Raw genomic sequence first — 17,804 nt, 5'->3', positions numbered from 1 at the left:
TCATCCACTCCAACCTATCATCCAGGCCTATCCAATGAACTAGACCATGGCACTAAATGCCTTATCCAGGCTTTTCTTGAACACCTTCAGGGATGACAACTCCACCATCTCTCTGGGCAGCTCATTCCAATGCCAATCACTCTCTCTCTCTCTGAAGAACTTCCTCCTAAGATCCAGCCTATACCTCCCCCTGCACAACTTGAGACTGTGTCCCCTTGTTATGTTGCTCATCTATCCAAAGGATACTTTGTTCTCTTAAGACAATTATCAGATATAGGCTGGGCACATATACCTAAATTCTAATTAAAAATATTTACTAATGCAGTGGTTTCCAAACTGTATCATGTCTATGGTGTGTGCAAGTAGCCCAAGTATACTGTGCAGGTACTTCTGGGGGTAATCGCTGGTCTTGTGGCCTTTGCTGTTGGGAAGGCAGAAGCAGAGTCAAGCTGGGAACCTCTACAAGAAGTTTTCTTGGAAGAAAGACTACATAAAAAGTTCCTAATTTATTATGTTTTCTTTTAAAAATTTCAGAAAATACTTCCTTAAAATATTCCAATTAATGGAACAACCTCTAACTCTAGTGAAACTTGCATGTTTTTTGAAGAGGTCACTTAGAGTGCCTATTGAAATCTTTAACAATCCAAACACATTCTCCTTAGCAGGGACTGCGTCTTTTGTGCATCACAGAATGATGTTATCTGCTGTCTGTGTGGTTTGAACAAATATTTGATAGTATGCATATTTCAAAGACAAGAGTGAAATGAGAGACTTCTTCTGACAGCTAGAAAAGTGAATTAGACGTTTGCAGTGTTTCTCATGTGGAATAGATGGTTAGGGAATTGATATTTAACTAAATCTCAGTTTGTTTGGGGTGAAGCAGATGTGTATTTTTATCTGTTTAAAAATATTTAGATTATTAAAATGAGACTCAAAAACCTCCCATTACAGACATATATGAAATCACATCACTTAAGCACCAGTGGCATCCCGTGCTACCGAGTTATCTTATCTGCAAGTCATCTTAATTACTACAAATTTCCCAGCTGTGTTTGTAAGTACCTCCAGCAAAAACCTTTCATTGTTAATTGACCCTTGATTGCCTATGAGCTTGTCCATCCCCTGTGGCATTCTTCAACTTGCTCTCCTCAGTAGATGTTTAATCATGCTCTGTTTCTCTGATAGCAAAAACTGAAGAGAAATAGGTTGAGATTTTTAAATGCCTGTAAACTAGAGTGAATAATACAGAAACTATTTTTTATTGTAGCATAATGCATAGTCATGGTTAGAAGTTTATAGTAAGTACTGCTTGCATTTTCTTTCAAGTATATCAGAGTATTGGTAACAAATGTCAAGTGAGGAAACGATCTGATGGAAACTGCTTCCATTATCTTCACTCCAACTCTTCTCACATTCAGAATAGCTGATTAGTCATTGACCCAGTGCATAGAAATAAAATGACTACTGCTTTAAAATTATTGCTTGAGTTCTAAAATATTAAAAGGCACTTCTTAATTATTCATTCTTGCATTAATATCTTCAATTTATATAGGTATTTCACTGAGTAATTTTAAATCACTTGTCACACTTGTAAAGACATAAAAATTAAAGGGTCACACATTACATTGTTAACAGAGGGTGTTGAGAGAGACTGTCAACACCCTACAAAGCATTAAGCTGTTGCCTTTGATGTGTAGGCAGCACCCTAGGTCTCACAGAAATGTACTGTAAGCGAGTGTCCATATGTTCAACCCACTTTGATATGTTCAGAGATCTTGGGCCAGCAGCGTCCGTATGCTACATCACAGCCCTAGGAGGTAAACCATGCCATCTGGATTTCTGTTCCTTTCACTTACCTTGTGGCATAGCCTCTCTGCAGTAGCAGAAAAAGCCTTTTAAAATTCTTTCTTCTTGTCCTGCTACTCAAAATTACTTGGTGGTTCACTGTGGAAGGTCTGGTTTGAGTTAATCACTGAACTTTATTCTGAATGTCCATTGCAATCACTAGAAGGAATGGATGACAGGGCTTTCTGAATCCAAAATATGTTCCACTGCTTGTGCTATGACAGTATGGCCTGGGTTGAGTTGCAACAGAACAGATTTTGTTAAGTGATACTACTTTTCATCTCAGTCTCTGTAACTGCACTTCCTGAAGATAATGGCATGTTGTCTCAGTGTCTGCTTCTAGTAGTGAGAATACTCAGTGTTCCTAGTTAGGACCACTGCTAAGTTCTGTGTAATACATGGAAGTCTAGAGCAAAAGGCTGTACCCACAGGGAGCAGTGGACAGTTCAGGTAACTCTAAACTGACCAACAGGCTATTCCATTCCATATATGTCATCCTCAATATAAAGCTAAGCGATCACAAGAGTCAAGTGCTTCTTCACTTCTTCTGCTTCCATGGACAGCATCTGAGGAGGACTCCATCCTTTCTGCCTTTGATCCGAATCCATGATTTCATCAATTCCAGAAACCAGCTCCTGAATCTGGTTCCTGTCTGTAGCTCAGTGCAGTCTGGGACTTCTGTCACTAATTGCAGTCAAGGGTGTTGGGTTCAAAATGGGGTTTGGATGTATTTGTATGTATTTAATTTTACTGCTGTTAAAGTAGTTTTAGTTTTCTCTTCCAAACTACAAGTCTCTCTTCCTTATTCTCTTTGTCTTCCCTTTGAGAGGGAAGAGGGGTTAAGGAAGAGCATCCATCACTCATTTAGTGGCTAGGCCAGCCTTAATTCTTGACAGTAAAACAGTGGGTGCTTGAAATATCTTTCTTAGCTAACAATTCAGTTTCTTAATTACAAAGTATTTTACCTTTTATGTTTGTTCCCAAGTAAGTCTATGAGCACAAATGTGGATTAAAGCAGATACTTAAGTGCTGATAGGGTGAACATTGTCTCTTTGTCACAGAGAACATTGACTATGATCAGATACAGAGATAAATCCTCAGTGTTTAAAATGGAAGGTAATTTATAGGCCAGGTGTCCCACAAAAAATCATTTTTGTTTTCCTATTCTCAGTACCTTCACTCTGAACAGTCGTAGCCCTCACCAATAGATGCCTAATTTGGAAACCTGTGTTTCAGATCACTGCTTTTGCCAAAGATCTTGCACATATGAGGTACATCAACCATGACATAGGAGCTCTGTTCATTCTGTGAGAACCAGGCTTGCCAGAGACCCCCTCCACTTTCTTGGCAGTGCTGGGATCTCTCTCATCAGTGAAATGTGCATATGGATAAGGTATATGAAAGACATTGAGTTCTGTGTAGCTCCTGTACAGCAGTGCATCCATTTGAATTCCCTCTGCAGAGCTCCTAGTTTTGCTTTTGAGGTCCCATTCATCTGTTTCTTTTTCAAAGTTTTGGTCACAGCAGGATTTTTATTTTGCCTGGTGATACAATCTTGACTACTTAATGTGGTTTTATTTTCCTCTGATAACTTGCTTGAAGACTGCAATGGTGACTTGCTCCCTTATTTTTTCTGCCTCTAACAGGGACTTGGTCTTGTTCAGATCTCAGTGTGACAGAGCAATGTGTGTTGTATTGCAGTGCTGGCTGCTCTGCTGAAATTTCATATACATGTGGCAGAGCTACAGGACAAATGTCCAGACCATATGCCCTATCACCTTATTTAGATACTGCTGGAAACCTGGGAGTTTCCCTGTTGTTTCATCTCTCACTGGGAACACTGCCTTTATGCTTGTGATCTCTCTCTTTTCCTTCTGCTTCTGGTGGCTTACCTGATGCAAACCAATCTGGAGTTTTCCTTCAATTCCTGTTTGTTTGCTTTTTTAATAGGAACCTGTCCTTTCCTTGTGTGGGAAAAGAAGCTGCCTTCTTGGGTCTCATTTTAACAGCCTGAGGGCTCATAGTTTATGCTAACATGCAGAGCACAATTTAGATACTCAATTTTCTAAAGCTTAGCTAAGGAAAACATCCTACATTTTCTGTGACCAGTGTGTTTGAATCAAGAGGAAGCAGTCAGTTAAGACAGTGCAGTACCAGAAATAGCTGCCGATGGTCTATTTACTACAGCCTTCAAACACGGTGGAGGAGGTGTTTTCAACGTGCCGGCGTTGTGTGCGTCAGATGTAGAGCAATTGGAGCTGCAGGGTGCCAGTCTAAGAGCCATCCTTGGTTGTGACTGTTTCTTAAAGTTGGCCACCTTTTGTCTTGAACTATGAGAAAAAAAGTGTATTTTAGAGTGGAATGTACATTTTATAAGTGGGAGGTGCCTGGAAATCGGTGACTAACCAAAAGTGCCCCTTCCCTCCCTACCAGATATGAGGTGGTCTTAGTGAAGGTCTCACTAGTAGCAGCTGAGCAGGACAAAGTAAGTGCAGGGATAAGGGCCAGGAGGGCTTGGGGTGGTCTTGATTTATTGGGTTGGTGTTATCAAACATTTCGTCCGCGCCCCGGCGCTGCTTCGTGTGGGTGTCTGAGGGGTAACCACCATACCGTGAAAGGTTGTGAGCACCACGCGTGTCGTGACGTGGAGTTGGCCGTGCCCGTGGTACGCCGGCAGAAATCCCGCAGCTACAGAGGCGTTGCTCAGCCGCCTGCCCGCGGGGCAGACGCCGTCCGTGCTGCCGCGGGTGCGCCGCCGCCCCACCTGCCTCCACCGTCCCCAGCGCTCCGAACGCTGTGCCTGCGGGCGGCCCAACAGCGGTGGGGCCGGGATGGAGCGGCTGCAGGTGGACGCGGCGGCCCTGGAGGAGTACGCGGAATACCGGCGGTGAGGGGAGGGCAGGGGAGGGAAGAGGGCGGCGCGGTGGGCTGGAGCGGGCGGCGGCTGGCGGCGGGCAGAGGCGGGCGCCCCGGCGGCGGCGGCCCGCAGGAGGAGGCGGCCTGCGGAGGCTCGCGTCGCTGCGGTGCTCGCTGCGGTTTACCCGCACCTGCGGGCTGCCGGCGGCCGTGGCTGTCTCTGCAGAGATCCTCTCGCCTGCAGCGCCTTCTCGCCCCTTCACACGCGTACCCCGCCATTTATAGGCGAAATGGGAAGTGTCCCCTGTACCTCGGTGGCGCTGCCCGAGAGAGCCTGTCCGCGGAGGAGCATAGTAGGCTGCGCGGAAGCAGCCTTCCGGGGCAGGTCTGAGGAGGAGGAGACCTGCACGCCTCGCCCGGCATGAGGAGGCGTTGTGAGGGCTGTCCGCAAGCCGGGAACCGCGTTGGTCATCCGTCCCGGCGTGCCCTGCCTGACGGAGCGGCCGGGATGTGATGTGTGAGGATCATCTGCAGCGCTGCTGCGCTTTAAGGAGACATCCGCTTGCGTACGCCCTGAATGCAGATTTGCAGGGGATAAACGCACGCTGTTAGGCTGCTGCTTGTCTTTGCTAACCTCGACATTGCTCCTCTGGAGCAAAACTCAAGTCATTACACTGAAATGCCGTCATTTAGCTTAGCAAAACCTCGAGTAAAACACGAGAGGCAGTGGGCACAGTGATGTTTCTTACATAAGCAGCGATTACATAAGCACTGATATTTCTTGCATACGCACTCGTTCAGTGGGTGTCAGCTGGGTTGATGTGCAAGTGGTAGCGATGAGTTCTCACATTGTTCGGGTGCTGTACAGTCCTGCCAGTGTACAAACCCATACAATATTTGACAATCATTCAGTGTGTTTTAGCATAGCCAACTAATAGCAAACAAAATATTTGCAGGCATTAATAAACTAACCTTCAGCACAGTCGAATGCTGGAATTAAGTCTGAATTCTATTTTACAGATTTTACTTAACTGCTTTCAGTTGTGTCCCTAAATGTAGAATTTGGATGCTGCTTTGAGGTTCCAGCTATTCAGTGACCTTGAATGTAAATGTAGAGATAGCTTCACTAAGTGGGTCTGTCCAAGGTGTGGGATATGGCTGTTAGCTTTGTGTGTGCAAACTAGCAGACTCTCCTTCCAAATTAGAAGGCATCTTAAATGTATTTTTTGCTGCTGTGATGGCAGTGTGGTTGGTTACTTGGTTACTTCCAGCTGAATAATCTTAGTCCAAATAGATTAAGATGAGATAACCTGACACAAAGCTTCAGGGCAGTTAGGTGCAGAATGGTGAAGTGACTTGCCAGAGGTCATTCAAGAAGTCCGAGGTGAGACTGGTTACCCAACCCATTATTTTTTCTCCAGTGTGAAAAGAAGCTTGGTTGTTTGCTTTATTATTTTCTCCCTTCTCTCTCCCAACTCTGGTAGCAGTCTGCCAGAACAATATTTTTACAAGAGTACGACATTTCTCTAAAATTCAGCTATAGTTCTGCTAAATGTATATCAGTAGAATAGTGTTATTAAAATGAAGGATTTTTTATATATATATATAGTAGAAGTGTTGCTATGTATTATTTGAAAATAAATAGCTGGAGAAATAGCCTTTTTTTTTTTTTTTTTTTTTTTAATGACATGTTAACAGAATTGTAGGTGATGATGATGGAGGAAAGCTCTTTACACCTGAGGAATATGAAGAGTACAAAAGAAAAGTATTGCCAGCTCGGTTACAGAACAGGTTGTATGTGAGCTGGAGATCACCAACTGGCATGGATTGCAAACTTGTGGGACCAGAGACACAGTGTTTCTGTACTCACAGGTAGGAATCTGATTTGTTTGTATATTTTAAAATCAGGAAAATGTATAAAGTGTTCCCAGATATACTGCAGTACAGAATAAGCAGGTTAAGTTCAGGTCTAAGGCTTGAGAAAATTAGGTTTAAAATCATAAGAGCTATCCTTAAATCTAAATCTCAATGCATTTCTGTGACAACAAAATTATTTTGTAGTCTGCAATAAATTCAGCTTTGAGGTTTGTGTTATTGTAGGTCAGATTGATTCTGATAGTGCTGTCAAAATGAAATGTAAGGATCTGTGGGATTTATGTAACAAATGGATGTAAAACACCTGATACTGTGAATGTAACTTAAACCTAACAGTAGTTAATATCATTAAAGATACTTCAAAGGTACATTATAAGATAAATTATAAACCTTTCAGTTAGAGTTCTGATAAATAATAACAAAACTATAAAGGTTGCTATTTTTGCCTGGTTTAGGTATAAACAACACAAAACGGACTATGAAGTGCTTCCCAAAGACCGTCCTATTTGTGTGCCTTGTAGAGTGAGCCGTTGTCCGTGCCAGTCCTATCACTATGTCCCTCTAAATGGCACACAGCCCATCCGCTGTAGATGCAAACACTTTGCTGAGCAGCACAGTGCAGCACCTGGATTTTCATGTAAATCATGTAAGTTATTGGTGGGCTTGCAGCATTCTTTGCTAGGAAACAGGCACCAGTACAGGTTGGGGGTTGCCCTGCTGGAAAGCAGTTCTGTGGAGAAAGACCTTGGCATCTTGGTGGACAGTAAGTTCTGCATGGGCCAGCAATGTGTCCTTGTGGCTAAGAGAGACAATGGTGTCCCAAGGTGCATCAGGAAAAGTGTGTGCAGTGAGTCTAGGGAGGTTCTTCTCCTCTTCTGCTCTGCCCTGGTGAGGCCACACTTGGAATACTGTGCCCAGTTTTGGGCTCCCCAGTTCAAGAGAGGCAGCGATCTGCTGGAAAGAGTCCAGTAAAGAGCCATGAGGATGGCTGGGGGACTTGAGCATCTCCCCTACAAAGAGAGACTGAGAAACCTGGGGCTGTTTAGTCTGGAATAAAGACTGAAAGGAGATCTCATCAATGTATACAAATACCTGAGGAGTGGGTATCAAGTGGATGGGGCAAATCTCTTTCTGCTGGTCAGCAGTAACAAGACACGGACCAACAGCTATGAATTGGAACGTAGAAGGTTTCACCTCATCATGAGGAGAAACTTCTTTACAGTGAGGGTGACAGAGCCCTGGAACAGGCTGCCCAGAGAGGTTGTGGAGTCTCCTTCTCTGGAGACTTTCAAAACCTGCCTGGATGCTTTCCTGTGCAGACTACCCTAGGGGATCCTGGCTTGGCAGGGAGGTTGGACTCGATGATCTCTAGAGGTCTCTACAAACCTCTCAGGTTCTGTGATTCTGTGAAACTTAACAGGAACAGCACTTTAGAGATATGTAGTCTCACCAGAGTATTAGGTATGTGCTGCACTTGTCCCTGAATTTTGGTCCTAGAATGGGATGGAAGATGTTGCCTTTTGCACAGGAGGGTTTAGAACAAGAGCCTTAGCTTCCCCAAGTCCTGTGAGGGAGTGTAAGTTTCCCAGTGATTCAGTTAGGTACACATGAAGACAGCTCCCTGAAGTCAGGCAGTATGGAAACACCCCACTTGCAGTTTGACACTTGCACTGCTGCATGCATGTGACTTTTCTCCTTGCACTTGTAGTTTGAGAGACAGAAGTGTTGTTCTCCATTCCTCTATTACCTGGTTAAAAAGAATGTTAATGTGTTTTTACCCATTTCCTTAATTCAATAGGAAGTGATGTTCTGTTCCCAAATTGTACTATCGTTAGCACTCTAGCAAAGCAGTTCCCAAGCATGCAGGTTATGGGTCCAGAAGCACAAATAGGAGTGGAATTTCAAGCAAAGTACTTGAGAAGACAGTAAGAGGAAGATTGTTGCTTCACTTGCTTGAGAGCACTGTAATGAAATGATTGTAATTATTAACCATAGAAAATAAATGCTGCAACAAGATACTTATATAAGCTGAAGCTTCTTTTTTTTGCTACAGTTCCATACTGTTAGTAATTTTTTTCCATGAAATCTAGCTAATTTGTACAGGAAGAACCATAATGAGCTGTTGCTGGATGAGTACATATTCCAGTGAATAAAGCATAAAATATTTATGTGACAGCCTTTCAAGAATTTGCTCTAAGTAACATGAAAGTCTTAAATGTGCAATTGGGTGATTTAGCTTGAATCCTTAGAACATGGTGGCTTTAGTAATAATTTATGTTATACACCTTTTTTTAGTGTTTCTCATAAGTATCTGACACTTCTGAGGGCTTCACAGATTACATAGAGAAGTGTCAAGACTTTCTTCTGTTTTGGACTAGTGTTGTTGGACTTGTACCAGTATTAATCTAGCCTGATGTCATATAAATCTCATGTGATAGATAAGTTACAGTTGAAAAAAACACCTGATATTTTATATACTTTATTTTATATCCAACTCAGAGTAAGAGCTCTAGCACTGAGGAGTGCCTATGATGAGGAGGAAGTTCTTCACAGAGAGAGTGATTTGCCATTGGAATGGGCTGCGCAGGGAGGTGGTGGAGTCGCTGTCCTTGGAGGTGTTCAAGCAAAGCATAGATGAGACACCTAGTGGCATGGTCTAGTTGATTGGACAGGGCTGGGTGCTAGGTTGGACTGGATGATCTTGGAGGTCTCTTCCAACCTGGCTGATTCTATGATTCTATTATTCTATGATATGAAAAAGCCTTCAGCTCTTCCCAGGATGGGATCTTTGAACATATTACATTATGTTTAAAAAAAAATCTTTGTCTGTGCTCTGCAAAATGAACTGGGAGTTGGAAGCAGGCTGATTTGTATAATGAAACCTTTGTAAAGTAAGTGCCTCAGTTTCTTGATTGTATAATTTCTCCACCAGGTCTTTGATGACACTCCTACATGTAGCTAAGGCAACTATGTCTCTTCACTCTGCTTCTGAATTTCACATATAATGTGTGTAACTAGTTCAGTTACATCCTATGCTTATGTAAGCTTAAAACTGCCTGCAAGTCAGTCTAATAATACTCCTATGTAGAACCCATTTTACTGTCGCCACAGCCTGTTTACTACTGAGATAATTTTGCTAATTGCACAAGACATTTGTAGTGGGATTCGTATGATAAATTGGGATTTGAAGTTTCTTAGCTATGCAACACTAATGTGTGCTGCACACCCCTGAAGATGATACTGCCAAAATGCTGGCAGGTTGTCTCCTTTACCCAGTGACAGAATTGTTTTCATGGTTTTGTCAGAGGAGGAATAGATAGGGGTGTTACTAAGGCACATGGATCAAATTCAACATAGGGATCCAGTTAGATACTAGGAAAGAAATGTCTGCTCCAAGAGAAAAACCAATACTTGTCCAGGCTGCTCTGAGTGGTGCACTCTCCATCATGAGCCATACTAAAAACATGACTGAATGAAACCCTGATATGATGTAATCTCCACGTTCATCCTTTCTCCTGTTTTATACAGCATTTTTGTATAGCTGGATGCTTTTGCCATGAAGGAACTCTAACTTTTTAAAAGAGGAGTTTAGAGAGACACCACTTTTGTCTACAATGAAGTATAAATTCCACTATAACCTCACTCAAGATAACTTTTATTTATTTACTAATTAGGTTCCAGGTGCTCAGGCTTTCATAGCTGCTTTACCTGTGCATGTGGTCAGCCAGCATATGCTCATGAAACAGTTGTGGAAACTAAACAAGAGCGCTTAGCCCGAGGAAAGCCTGTGGGGCAGGACGTTCCTTATGCTGCTATGGGAGGACTGACTGGCTTTAGTTCTCTAGCTGAAGGCTACATGAGACTTGATGACAGTGGAATAGGTAAGTGCAGCTGACCTGAGGTGAAATTTTAATTCTCCAACTCAATAGTTTTGAAAAGTACTATTTCAGCACAGATTTGAAGGTGAAATGGATCAATAGGAGTAGGAATGAAGACAGTTTTGTTTTGTTTTGTGTTTTCCATCAGGGTTCAGGTGTGAGGAAACCACTTGTCTGACTTAATGTAGTGAATTGATAAAATTCCTCTTTTATTAACAGTTCTGGTGTTCAGCCCAGTAGATTCTGTTTGAAGCAGAGCATATCTTTTAGAAAGAAGTCTGCAAATTCTCTTTGTCTCTTAATACTTCCACAATACATACATGTAATCCTTTAGCCTGGTACTGCCCAGGTATTCCTTGGTAAGAACATTTTCCCCTCAAACTCAAAGGCTTATAGCTGTTCAGTATTTAAAAAGGGAATTGGTAGAGCTTGACTTTTGATGGGTGTGTTAGTTGTCCTCAATACTTTTGCTGCTCTGTAATTTTGTGTCCTTTAGCAATGTGCTGCAGGCTGCATTGCCTGCTCTCACTGCTTGCCGGCGGGCACCGACGGTAATCACGCCCATCAACCAGTATGGTTCGGGTGAGCCGCCTGAGTCTTCACAAAGATCCAATATGAATTATGCTGAAGCTGTTTATTGATCTAACAGCCTGAATTTATACACTCAGCCAGCAGAGCACATGCCTACACTTTAGCATAATCAGTCAGGGACGACCCACCACATCTGCATAAATCCATGCCTTGTTATCCTCGTTAGTGAGGTCCGTTATCTACCCCTTCTGAGATAAGGTGGCCAGCTGCATGTGAGAACCAAGGTCTGTTATTGCAAGGATCTGCCTGTTGTCTCTTCCCTTTGCTCTGTTCCCACAGCAGTCCTGCACCTGCACCCCACAACTCTTGTGCATTCTGCATTCCCACAGTAATGGGCATATTTTGTCCTGAAATAGTGTTTTGTTTATTATCACCATGGCCTCATTATTTATTTTTTAAATTCTGGTCTCTTTTCTTGTATTTGTCTGAAGTTTAGAAAACTGTAGTAGGCTGTAGTAATTAAGGCAACAAAGCTTTTAATTTCATTGGAAGCTGTCCTCTGGAATCATAGAGTCATAGAATCAACCAGGTTGGAAGAGACCTCGAAGATCATCCATGTTTTTGTTAACCTGAGTTTATGGGATCTGCACTGAGTGTTGTAAATATGAATCTGTAGCCTTGTTTGACCTCCATCATGTATGTTCTTAATGTATCTTGCCAAGTTAATTTTTTTGTTCAACTTGCTTTCTAACAGGGGCTCCTTCTGCTGAACTTCTAGAGTCTCCTGTTACTGGCTTGGATCATCCATTTCTGCGAGCATTTGGGGGACCTTCTGGTTCTCCTCAAACCATCTCACAGATAACAGGTGCTATCTTAGTAGAATAACACTGGTTTACAGAAAGTATTTACTCTAAAATTAATTGGTTTTATTTATGAGTCAAAGGATGGATAGGGCTAAACTCCAAGTTAAAAATGAAAACAAGTACTGAAGCCCTGTTATATGAAAAGATAGTATGACATTCATGTACATAAAGTGGTTAGAATAACTGTTTTGTTACTGCTTGTTACTTTTGCTCATGATCTGCTTTTTAACAACTTTTTTTTCCCCCTAGCAGTTGATATTTTCCTCATTAATGGTGTCACTTTTTCATTGGAGCAGTTTTTCAAGTGTTTAATTCCAACTAGAAGTTCATCATATCTGAATGGATCGTACATACTCATCACAATTCTCTGAAACTCCCTTCTGCCAGAGCCTTTTCTGCATTAAATTGGAGGCATTGATTTGCTACACTTACTTTATGTCTATCGTTTAGTCTAAGAATTAGGCAACTAATGGAACTGTTGACCTCCTCCAAGACTATTTATAACAGCTGCTAGCATAGACTAAAAATGTTATTTTTTGTTCCCAGTTGCTGAAATTTTTTGCTTAGCCCTGAAGATGAATTCTTATTATAAATGTGTTTTGCCACATATGAAACATAACCAATGGACCAGCAAATATCATTAATGAAAAAAAGGTTGGTTTATTTTCTTATTCTTTCCCCTTTTTTTCCCCTTCACCCTAGGTGGTTCTAGTGTCACAAGGCAAATTTCTCCTGGAAAGCATTCAGAAGATGATGACATGGCTTATTTTGAGAAACGTTATCAGGAACAAGTAAGTTACTACATTTATTGCTTCATTCAAATATTTTTTCACAGGAAGATGTCTAAAATAAAGGTATGGATGAAACCACTACAGTGCCATATAAATGCATTTTCTTCCTGACAAATTACTAGAATTAAATTTTAAATACAATGATGACCTTTTACAGGATTTCAAAGTCCAGTCTGAATGGTATTTAGCTTAACTGGAGAGATTTTTATTGCATTCACTCTCCAATTACTGAAAACCAAAATATTTTACTATGTGATAAAAAGAAACAACAAAGCAGACTCACAGAAAATCCCCTGTGACATTTGAGAATGTTTGTTTCCTACTTCACTTATAAAACGTTACGTTTACATAGGAGCACGTTTCCTATGAAGACAGACTGAAAGAGTTGGGGATCTTCAGTTTGGAGAAGAGAAAGCCCCAAGGAGACCTTTTTGTGGCCTTCCTTTATCTGAAGGGGGCCTACAGGAAAGCTGGGGAGGGACTTTTTAGGATGTCAGGTGGTGATAGTGTTGCTGTATATATTAATTAGTGACAGACAAAAGAACAGTGACAAAAGAATATGTAAACACAACAGCCAAAGCTGAAGCTGAAGGCATTTATTACTATAGCAGCAGTCTTTATATATGCAATTCTACAAATTGTGGTAACTCTACCAGTTATGGAATACAGTGATTGGGTAAAATATAGTTTTTAACATTCTTACTGGATAGCAGGGAGGTGTTGGCTATCTTGGCACAGCTTACTTTCAGTTCTTTGTTCTAAGTTTTCTATGTTTCCATGCAAATGTTACTCCAGGTGAACATGCCAGTTTACTTTGTTTCTCTATAAGCATTACACAAATGCAGGTGTGCACATTTACTATGTTTCTAACCTCAGTCTTACTGTGTCAAGGGTACACAGGGTTGCGCACCAGAGATACATCATCTATCACATATAGCTGGCTCCCTTCATCGGTTCCCACATGATAGGACTAGGGAGAATGGAAGAAAAATGGAAGTGGGTAGATTCACATTGGATGTTAGGAAGAAGTTCTTCACTGTGAGGGTGGTGAGATCCTGGAACAGGTTGCCCAGGGAGGTGGTTGAAGCCCCATCCTTGGAGGTGTTTAAGGCCAGGCTGGATGGGGCTCTGAGCAACCTGATCTAGTGTGAGGTGTCCCTGCCCATGGCAGGGGGGAATGAGGCTAAATGATCCTTGAGGTCTCTTCCAGCCCTGACAATTCTATGATTCTACTCTTCTCTTTACAAATGTCTGTGTAGCTGGGCTACATCTGGTATATCTTTCTTAGATGATCTGAATCACCCCCTTAGAGATGCTTCCTCCACCCCTTTGACTTTGTTAAATATAAATACTGGTTGATTCTATGATTCTTTGTTGCAGCTCAAAAAGGAGAAGGCTGCTAAACGGAAAGAAAAAAGTCCAGCACCACCAAAGAAGCCATGAGATTAATAAAGAAATACTACTTGGCACAGGGTTAGTTGTTGTTGAGGAGTATTTTCTTTTCACTGCATGCCTGCATATCTTAATTTCTTTTTTTTCCCCTGTTCTTTTGATCTGCTGCTGGAATTATTTTTTTATTATCTTGTAATAAAATTGGCACTTTAATTAAGGCATTTCTAATCTCCAGAAGTATTACATAGGTATTCCTTTGAGAAGGGAAAATCATATTTAGAGATTTTCAGAACTGTTACTTAAGATCTGAGAGAATAACTATATATTTAAATTAGTATATTGTAGTAGGGCAAAGAAAATATATGCCTTAATCTTTTATGATGCACTTTATTTTTAGAGTCCCTAGAAGTCATCTTTTTAATGGATTTTTACTTGATGAGATTTGTTGTGTTACACTGACATTTTAACCTATAATTATTTCTTTTCTGTTGGTTTCATTGCCTTTACTTGAAATTCAAACATACTCTTCTTCTGTCATGCTTCTCTAGACTGCTCTTGCCCATGTAGGATATTTTTATGTGTGAAATTCTGTATGCCTGTAGACCCATTTCCACATGTACTTGCTAGCTACTTGAAGGGATCCTGCTTGTAGATTTTATTCCAGATTTCTGTAATGATTAGATTCTCCCAGTTCTGTTTGTATCATGCTGTCCATGGCAGTGATTCCATCACAGTAAACTCCTGAAAACATTAAGTGGAAACAGATATGTGCTTCACTGCATGTAAATGGATAATACGGCATTGGATATTAACAGATCCACAGATTCTCTTTCATCATGTCTAATGCAACACAGACTGAGTCCCTCAAGAAGAGCTTTTTGTGTTCTTTGTCCATATTCACAGCTGTGGCAACACACGTTGTGTTAAAGGTAGGGGACAGGAAAAGGTACAATTTGGTAACTTTGTGGGGTGGTTTAAACCCCCAAAGCAGCGCAGCGAGAACTTGGTACAGAATAACCGTCAGAGGCTGCATTTTGGGAGGCAAAACCAGAACCTGAGTTAACTTTGTTAGTCTCTTTTGAAAACAGAGAAGCGTAAATCAGTTTGTCTTCAAAAAAGTGTGGATTTGCCTCTTAAATTGATGACTGTATAGAAAGGGTGGGAAGAAGATTACAAAGCTCTGATTCCTATCAGAGAGAAAACCTCTATGTGCCTGATTGGCAGAGGAAGGGAGGGGAAGTTGAATGCATTTGGTGCAGAGCAATTTGTTTGTTTGTTCAGATATCAGCTGTGGGAGGGAAGAAGAGTTACTAGGAGTGCATGCAAATGGTACAGTGACCATTTGAGGCAGCTGGAATCCAAGTGACATGAGAATGGAACACTTGATTGCCCAAATAAAAGTTTCTAAAAAGGCTAATTTACCTTAACTCTGAAGCTGTTCTGCCATAACTACAGGTGCCAGAGAGGTCAATCTGTTACTTCAAGTGCATAATATGTCAAATGTTTTAATAGTAACTTTAAATTCTATGCTGTTATAACCTGCTTTACCTTAATAAATAAAAATACTGCTTTGAGCTCCCTCTTGTGGTTCTAACAAGCAATGCTTTCCACAAATCCGGGAGTAAATGGAGATGTCACAATTGAATTAGAAGAAACAAAGAAACGTTAATAAAATTGGTTAAAAAGTATTAAAAGAAAAAATATAGAACAAATGCTTCTCTTTCAATCTTTAGAGTGACTATTACAAGCTTAATAGAAGAGATTTGTTTTGCTTCTGTGTATTTTGCCTGTGACTATACCCTTTGGGAAATGCAGTTCCAGAGATGTGTGTATTTCAGAGATGAGGTTTCTCACAGCAAAATATTGCTATAGACACAAGTTTTCATAGTTTGTTTTTTTTTATACTGATAGCTTTTTATTTTAGGAAATGATAGATGATGCTTTTATTGACATGGAGTTAAAAATACTTGTCAGGTTTAAATATCTGCCAAATTCAGTCTTAACTAAACAGCACTTTGGTCATCATGAACTCGTTTTAGCCAAGCCAAAACCAAATAATTGCTCTGTGTTTAAATATTTCTAATGTTCCTACATTAATTATATGGGAAAAAAAAATCATATTTATTTCATGATTTTTGTTTGGTTGGAATTTTGGTGGGATCATAAAAATATCAACTGAATGAAATATCATTTGGGCACTCTGACCACTTTTCACCCTAGTCGATGGCACCCAAGCAAAACAAAAAATCACTTTCCTTACTGGAAGACATACTTGGGACTGCTCTGTATTCATGTAGTACATTTTGGTAGATTTTGAAAAATTTAGATCTACGCATGAAAATATAGGTACAATATATCTTATGTTGCTGTCTCTGAAAACTGGATGCTGGTGTCATGTTTCAAGTGAAATCTGCACCTAACTGGAATGACCCTTATTTTTATCCTAAAAAAATATCATTTTGCAAGGACATGCTTGCAACCTGCAATTCTAATGAAAATTCTCTATGCTTCTACTATACAAAAGGCATTTATTGTAAAGGTAAAAGCAGAGTCCAAATGCTAGTATGTTTGCTATTGGCAGTGGTCATTGAATACATAGAATCATAGAATCAACCAGGTTGGAAGAGACCTCCAAGATCATCCAGTCCAACCTAGCACCCAGCCCTAGCCAGTCAACTAAACCATGGCACTAAATGCCTCAGCCAGTCTTGAACACCTCCAGGGATGGTGACTCCACCACCTCCCTGGGCAGCCCATTCCAATGCCAATCACTCTCTCTGGGAAGAACTTCCTTCTAACATCCAGCCTATACTTTACCTGGCACAACTTGAGACTGTGTCCCCTTGTTCTATTGCTGGTTGCCTGGGAGAAGAGGCCAACCCCCACATGACAGTGCAGAGCTTATAACATGTACCTGTTGATGTTTTCCTGAGAGCAGTTGTGAGCTTTGAACATAGCATCACGGGACAGGCAAGTTATCAGTTCATCTGTATGATTTATTTGCGGGTATATGTCTGTCATTCAGCTAAACACAGTAACTGTTTGGTGACTCTTATCTGAGGAATCAGCATGGGGAAGTGGTATGTTGGTGTACACAGGACTGCTCTAAGTTGTTAAAAGCCTATTTGCCCAGGTCTTGGGCAATGCTCAAGGACTTCTCCTTTTTTTTTTTTTTTTTTTTTAAATTACTGGCTTTCAAGTGAGTATTTTGCCATTGTTCTAGCACTCATGGAGTGTAGAGCAGCATTTGTTCACTGGTTTAAATCATCCTGTGAACTTGGGCTCTTTAGGATAGTAGAGACTGGTCAATGATCCTAAGCGAAGGGCAAGGGGCTTCTTCCCATTCTGTGCTTCTCTGATGCTAAATATAAAATGCATCCATCTGTCTCAGGTTTGGGAGATGTGTGAATTCACAGCCAGTAACGGCATCCATACAGAATTACTTTGTCAAGTTGTCAGCGTCTTTACAGCGTGTTGTGCATATTAAACAGATGGCAGGTCTCGTGTCTCTGTGTCTCTGAGGTATCTCTAGCTGTGGTTTTGTTTTAGCCATGTGGTTGAAGAAAAGAGGCAACTTTGAACATATTTTTTTCTTAGCACAAATGTTATTGAAAACAACAGCAAAGTTTTTTTCAGTCTATGTGACCTTGTACAACTGTGTTTTTAAATAAACTACTTCTTTTATCCAGGATCAAAGAACCCTGTAATTATTTTAGTTGGAAAACATCAAGGCCAAGCACCAACCTGGAGCCCTTAGTACAGTCTCAAGTTGT

The 17,804-nt window shown here is 41.0% G+C and overlaps 1 protein-coding gene across 3 annotated transcripts; it reads left to right on the top strand.

The window, feature by feature from the left end:
- Positions 1–4,262: 4,262 nt before the first annotated feature.
- FAM221A (family with sequence similarity 221 member A) lies at positions 4,263–15,611 on the top strand. Of its 3 annotated transcripts, none has more exons than XM_064166914.1 (7): positions 4,263–4,330; positions 6,400–6,573; positions 7,032–7,222; positions 10,251–10,457; positions 11,740–11,850; positions 12,551–12,639; positions 14,020–15,611. In XM_064166914.1, exons 2-7 carry the CDS (start codon positions 6,524–6,526, stop codon positions 14,080–14,082), a joined length of 711 nt encoding a protein of 236 aa, XP_064022984.1. In that variant the 5' UTR covers positions 4,263–4,330; positions 6,400–6,523; the 3' UTR covers positions 14,083–15,611. The 3 variants fall into 3 exon arrangements, with proteins under 3 accessions (XP_064022984.1, XP_064022983.1, XP_064022985.1); XM_064166913.1 differs by lacking the exon at positions 4,263–4,330 and adding an exon at positions 4,596–4,732; XM_064166915.1 differs by lacking the exons at positions 4,263–4,330; positions 10,251–10,457 and adding an exon at positions 4,596–4,732.
- The last annotated feature ends 2,193 nt before the right edge of the window (positions 15,612–17,804 follow it).

This window comes from Pogoniulus pusillus, chromosome 28 (genome assembly GCF_015220805.1).
Source record: "Pogoniulus pusillus isolate bPogPus1 chromosome 28, bPogPus1.pri, whole genome shotgun sequence".
Classification (NCBI taxonomy): Eukaryota; Metazoa; Chordata; class Aves; order Piciformes; family Lybiidae; genus Pogoniulus; species Pogoniulus pusillus.
Note: the sequence above shows the minus strand (reverse complement) of the source record. Positions and strands in the feature narration are given on the sequence as shown.

Coding starts and splice junctions, on each gene's coding strand:
- FAM221A (XM_064166913.1), top strand. CDS start 4,677: ATGGAGCGGCTGCAGGTGGACGCGGCGGCCCTGGAGGAGTACGCGGAA. Junction 4,733..6,399: donor GAGTACGCGGAATACCGGCG/GTGAGGGGAGGG, acceptor ACATGTTAACAG/AATTGTAGGTGATGATGATG. Junction 7,223..10,250: donor TGGATTTTCATGTAAATCAT/GTAAGTTATTGG, acceptor TTTACTAATTAG/GTTCCAGGTGCTCAGGCTTT.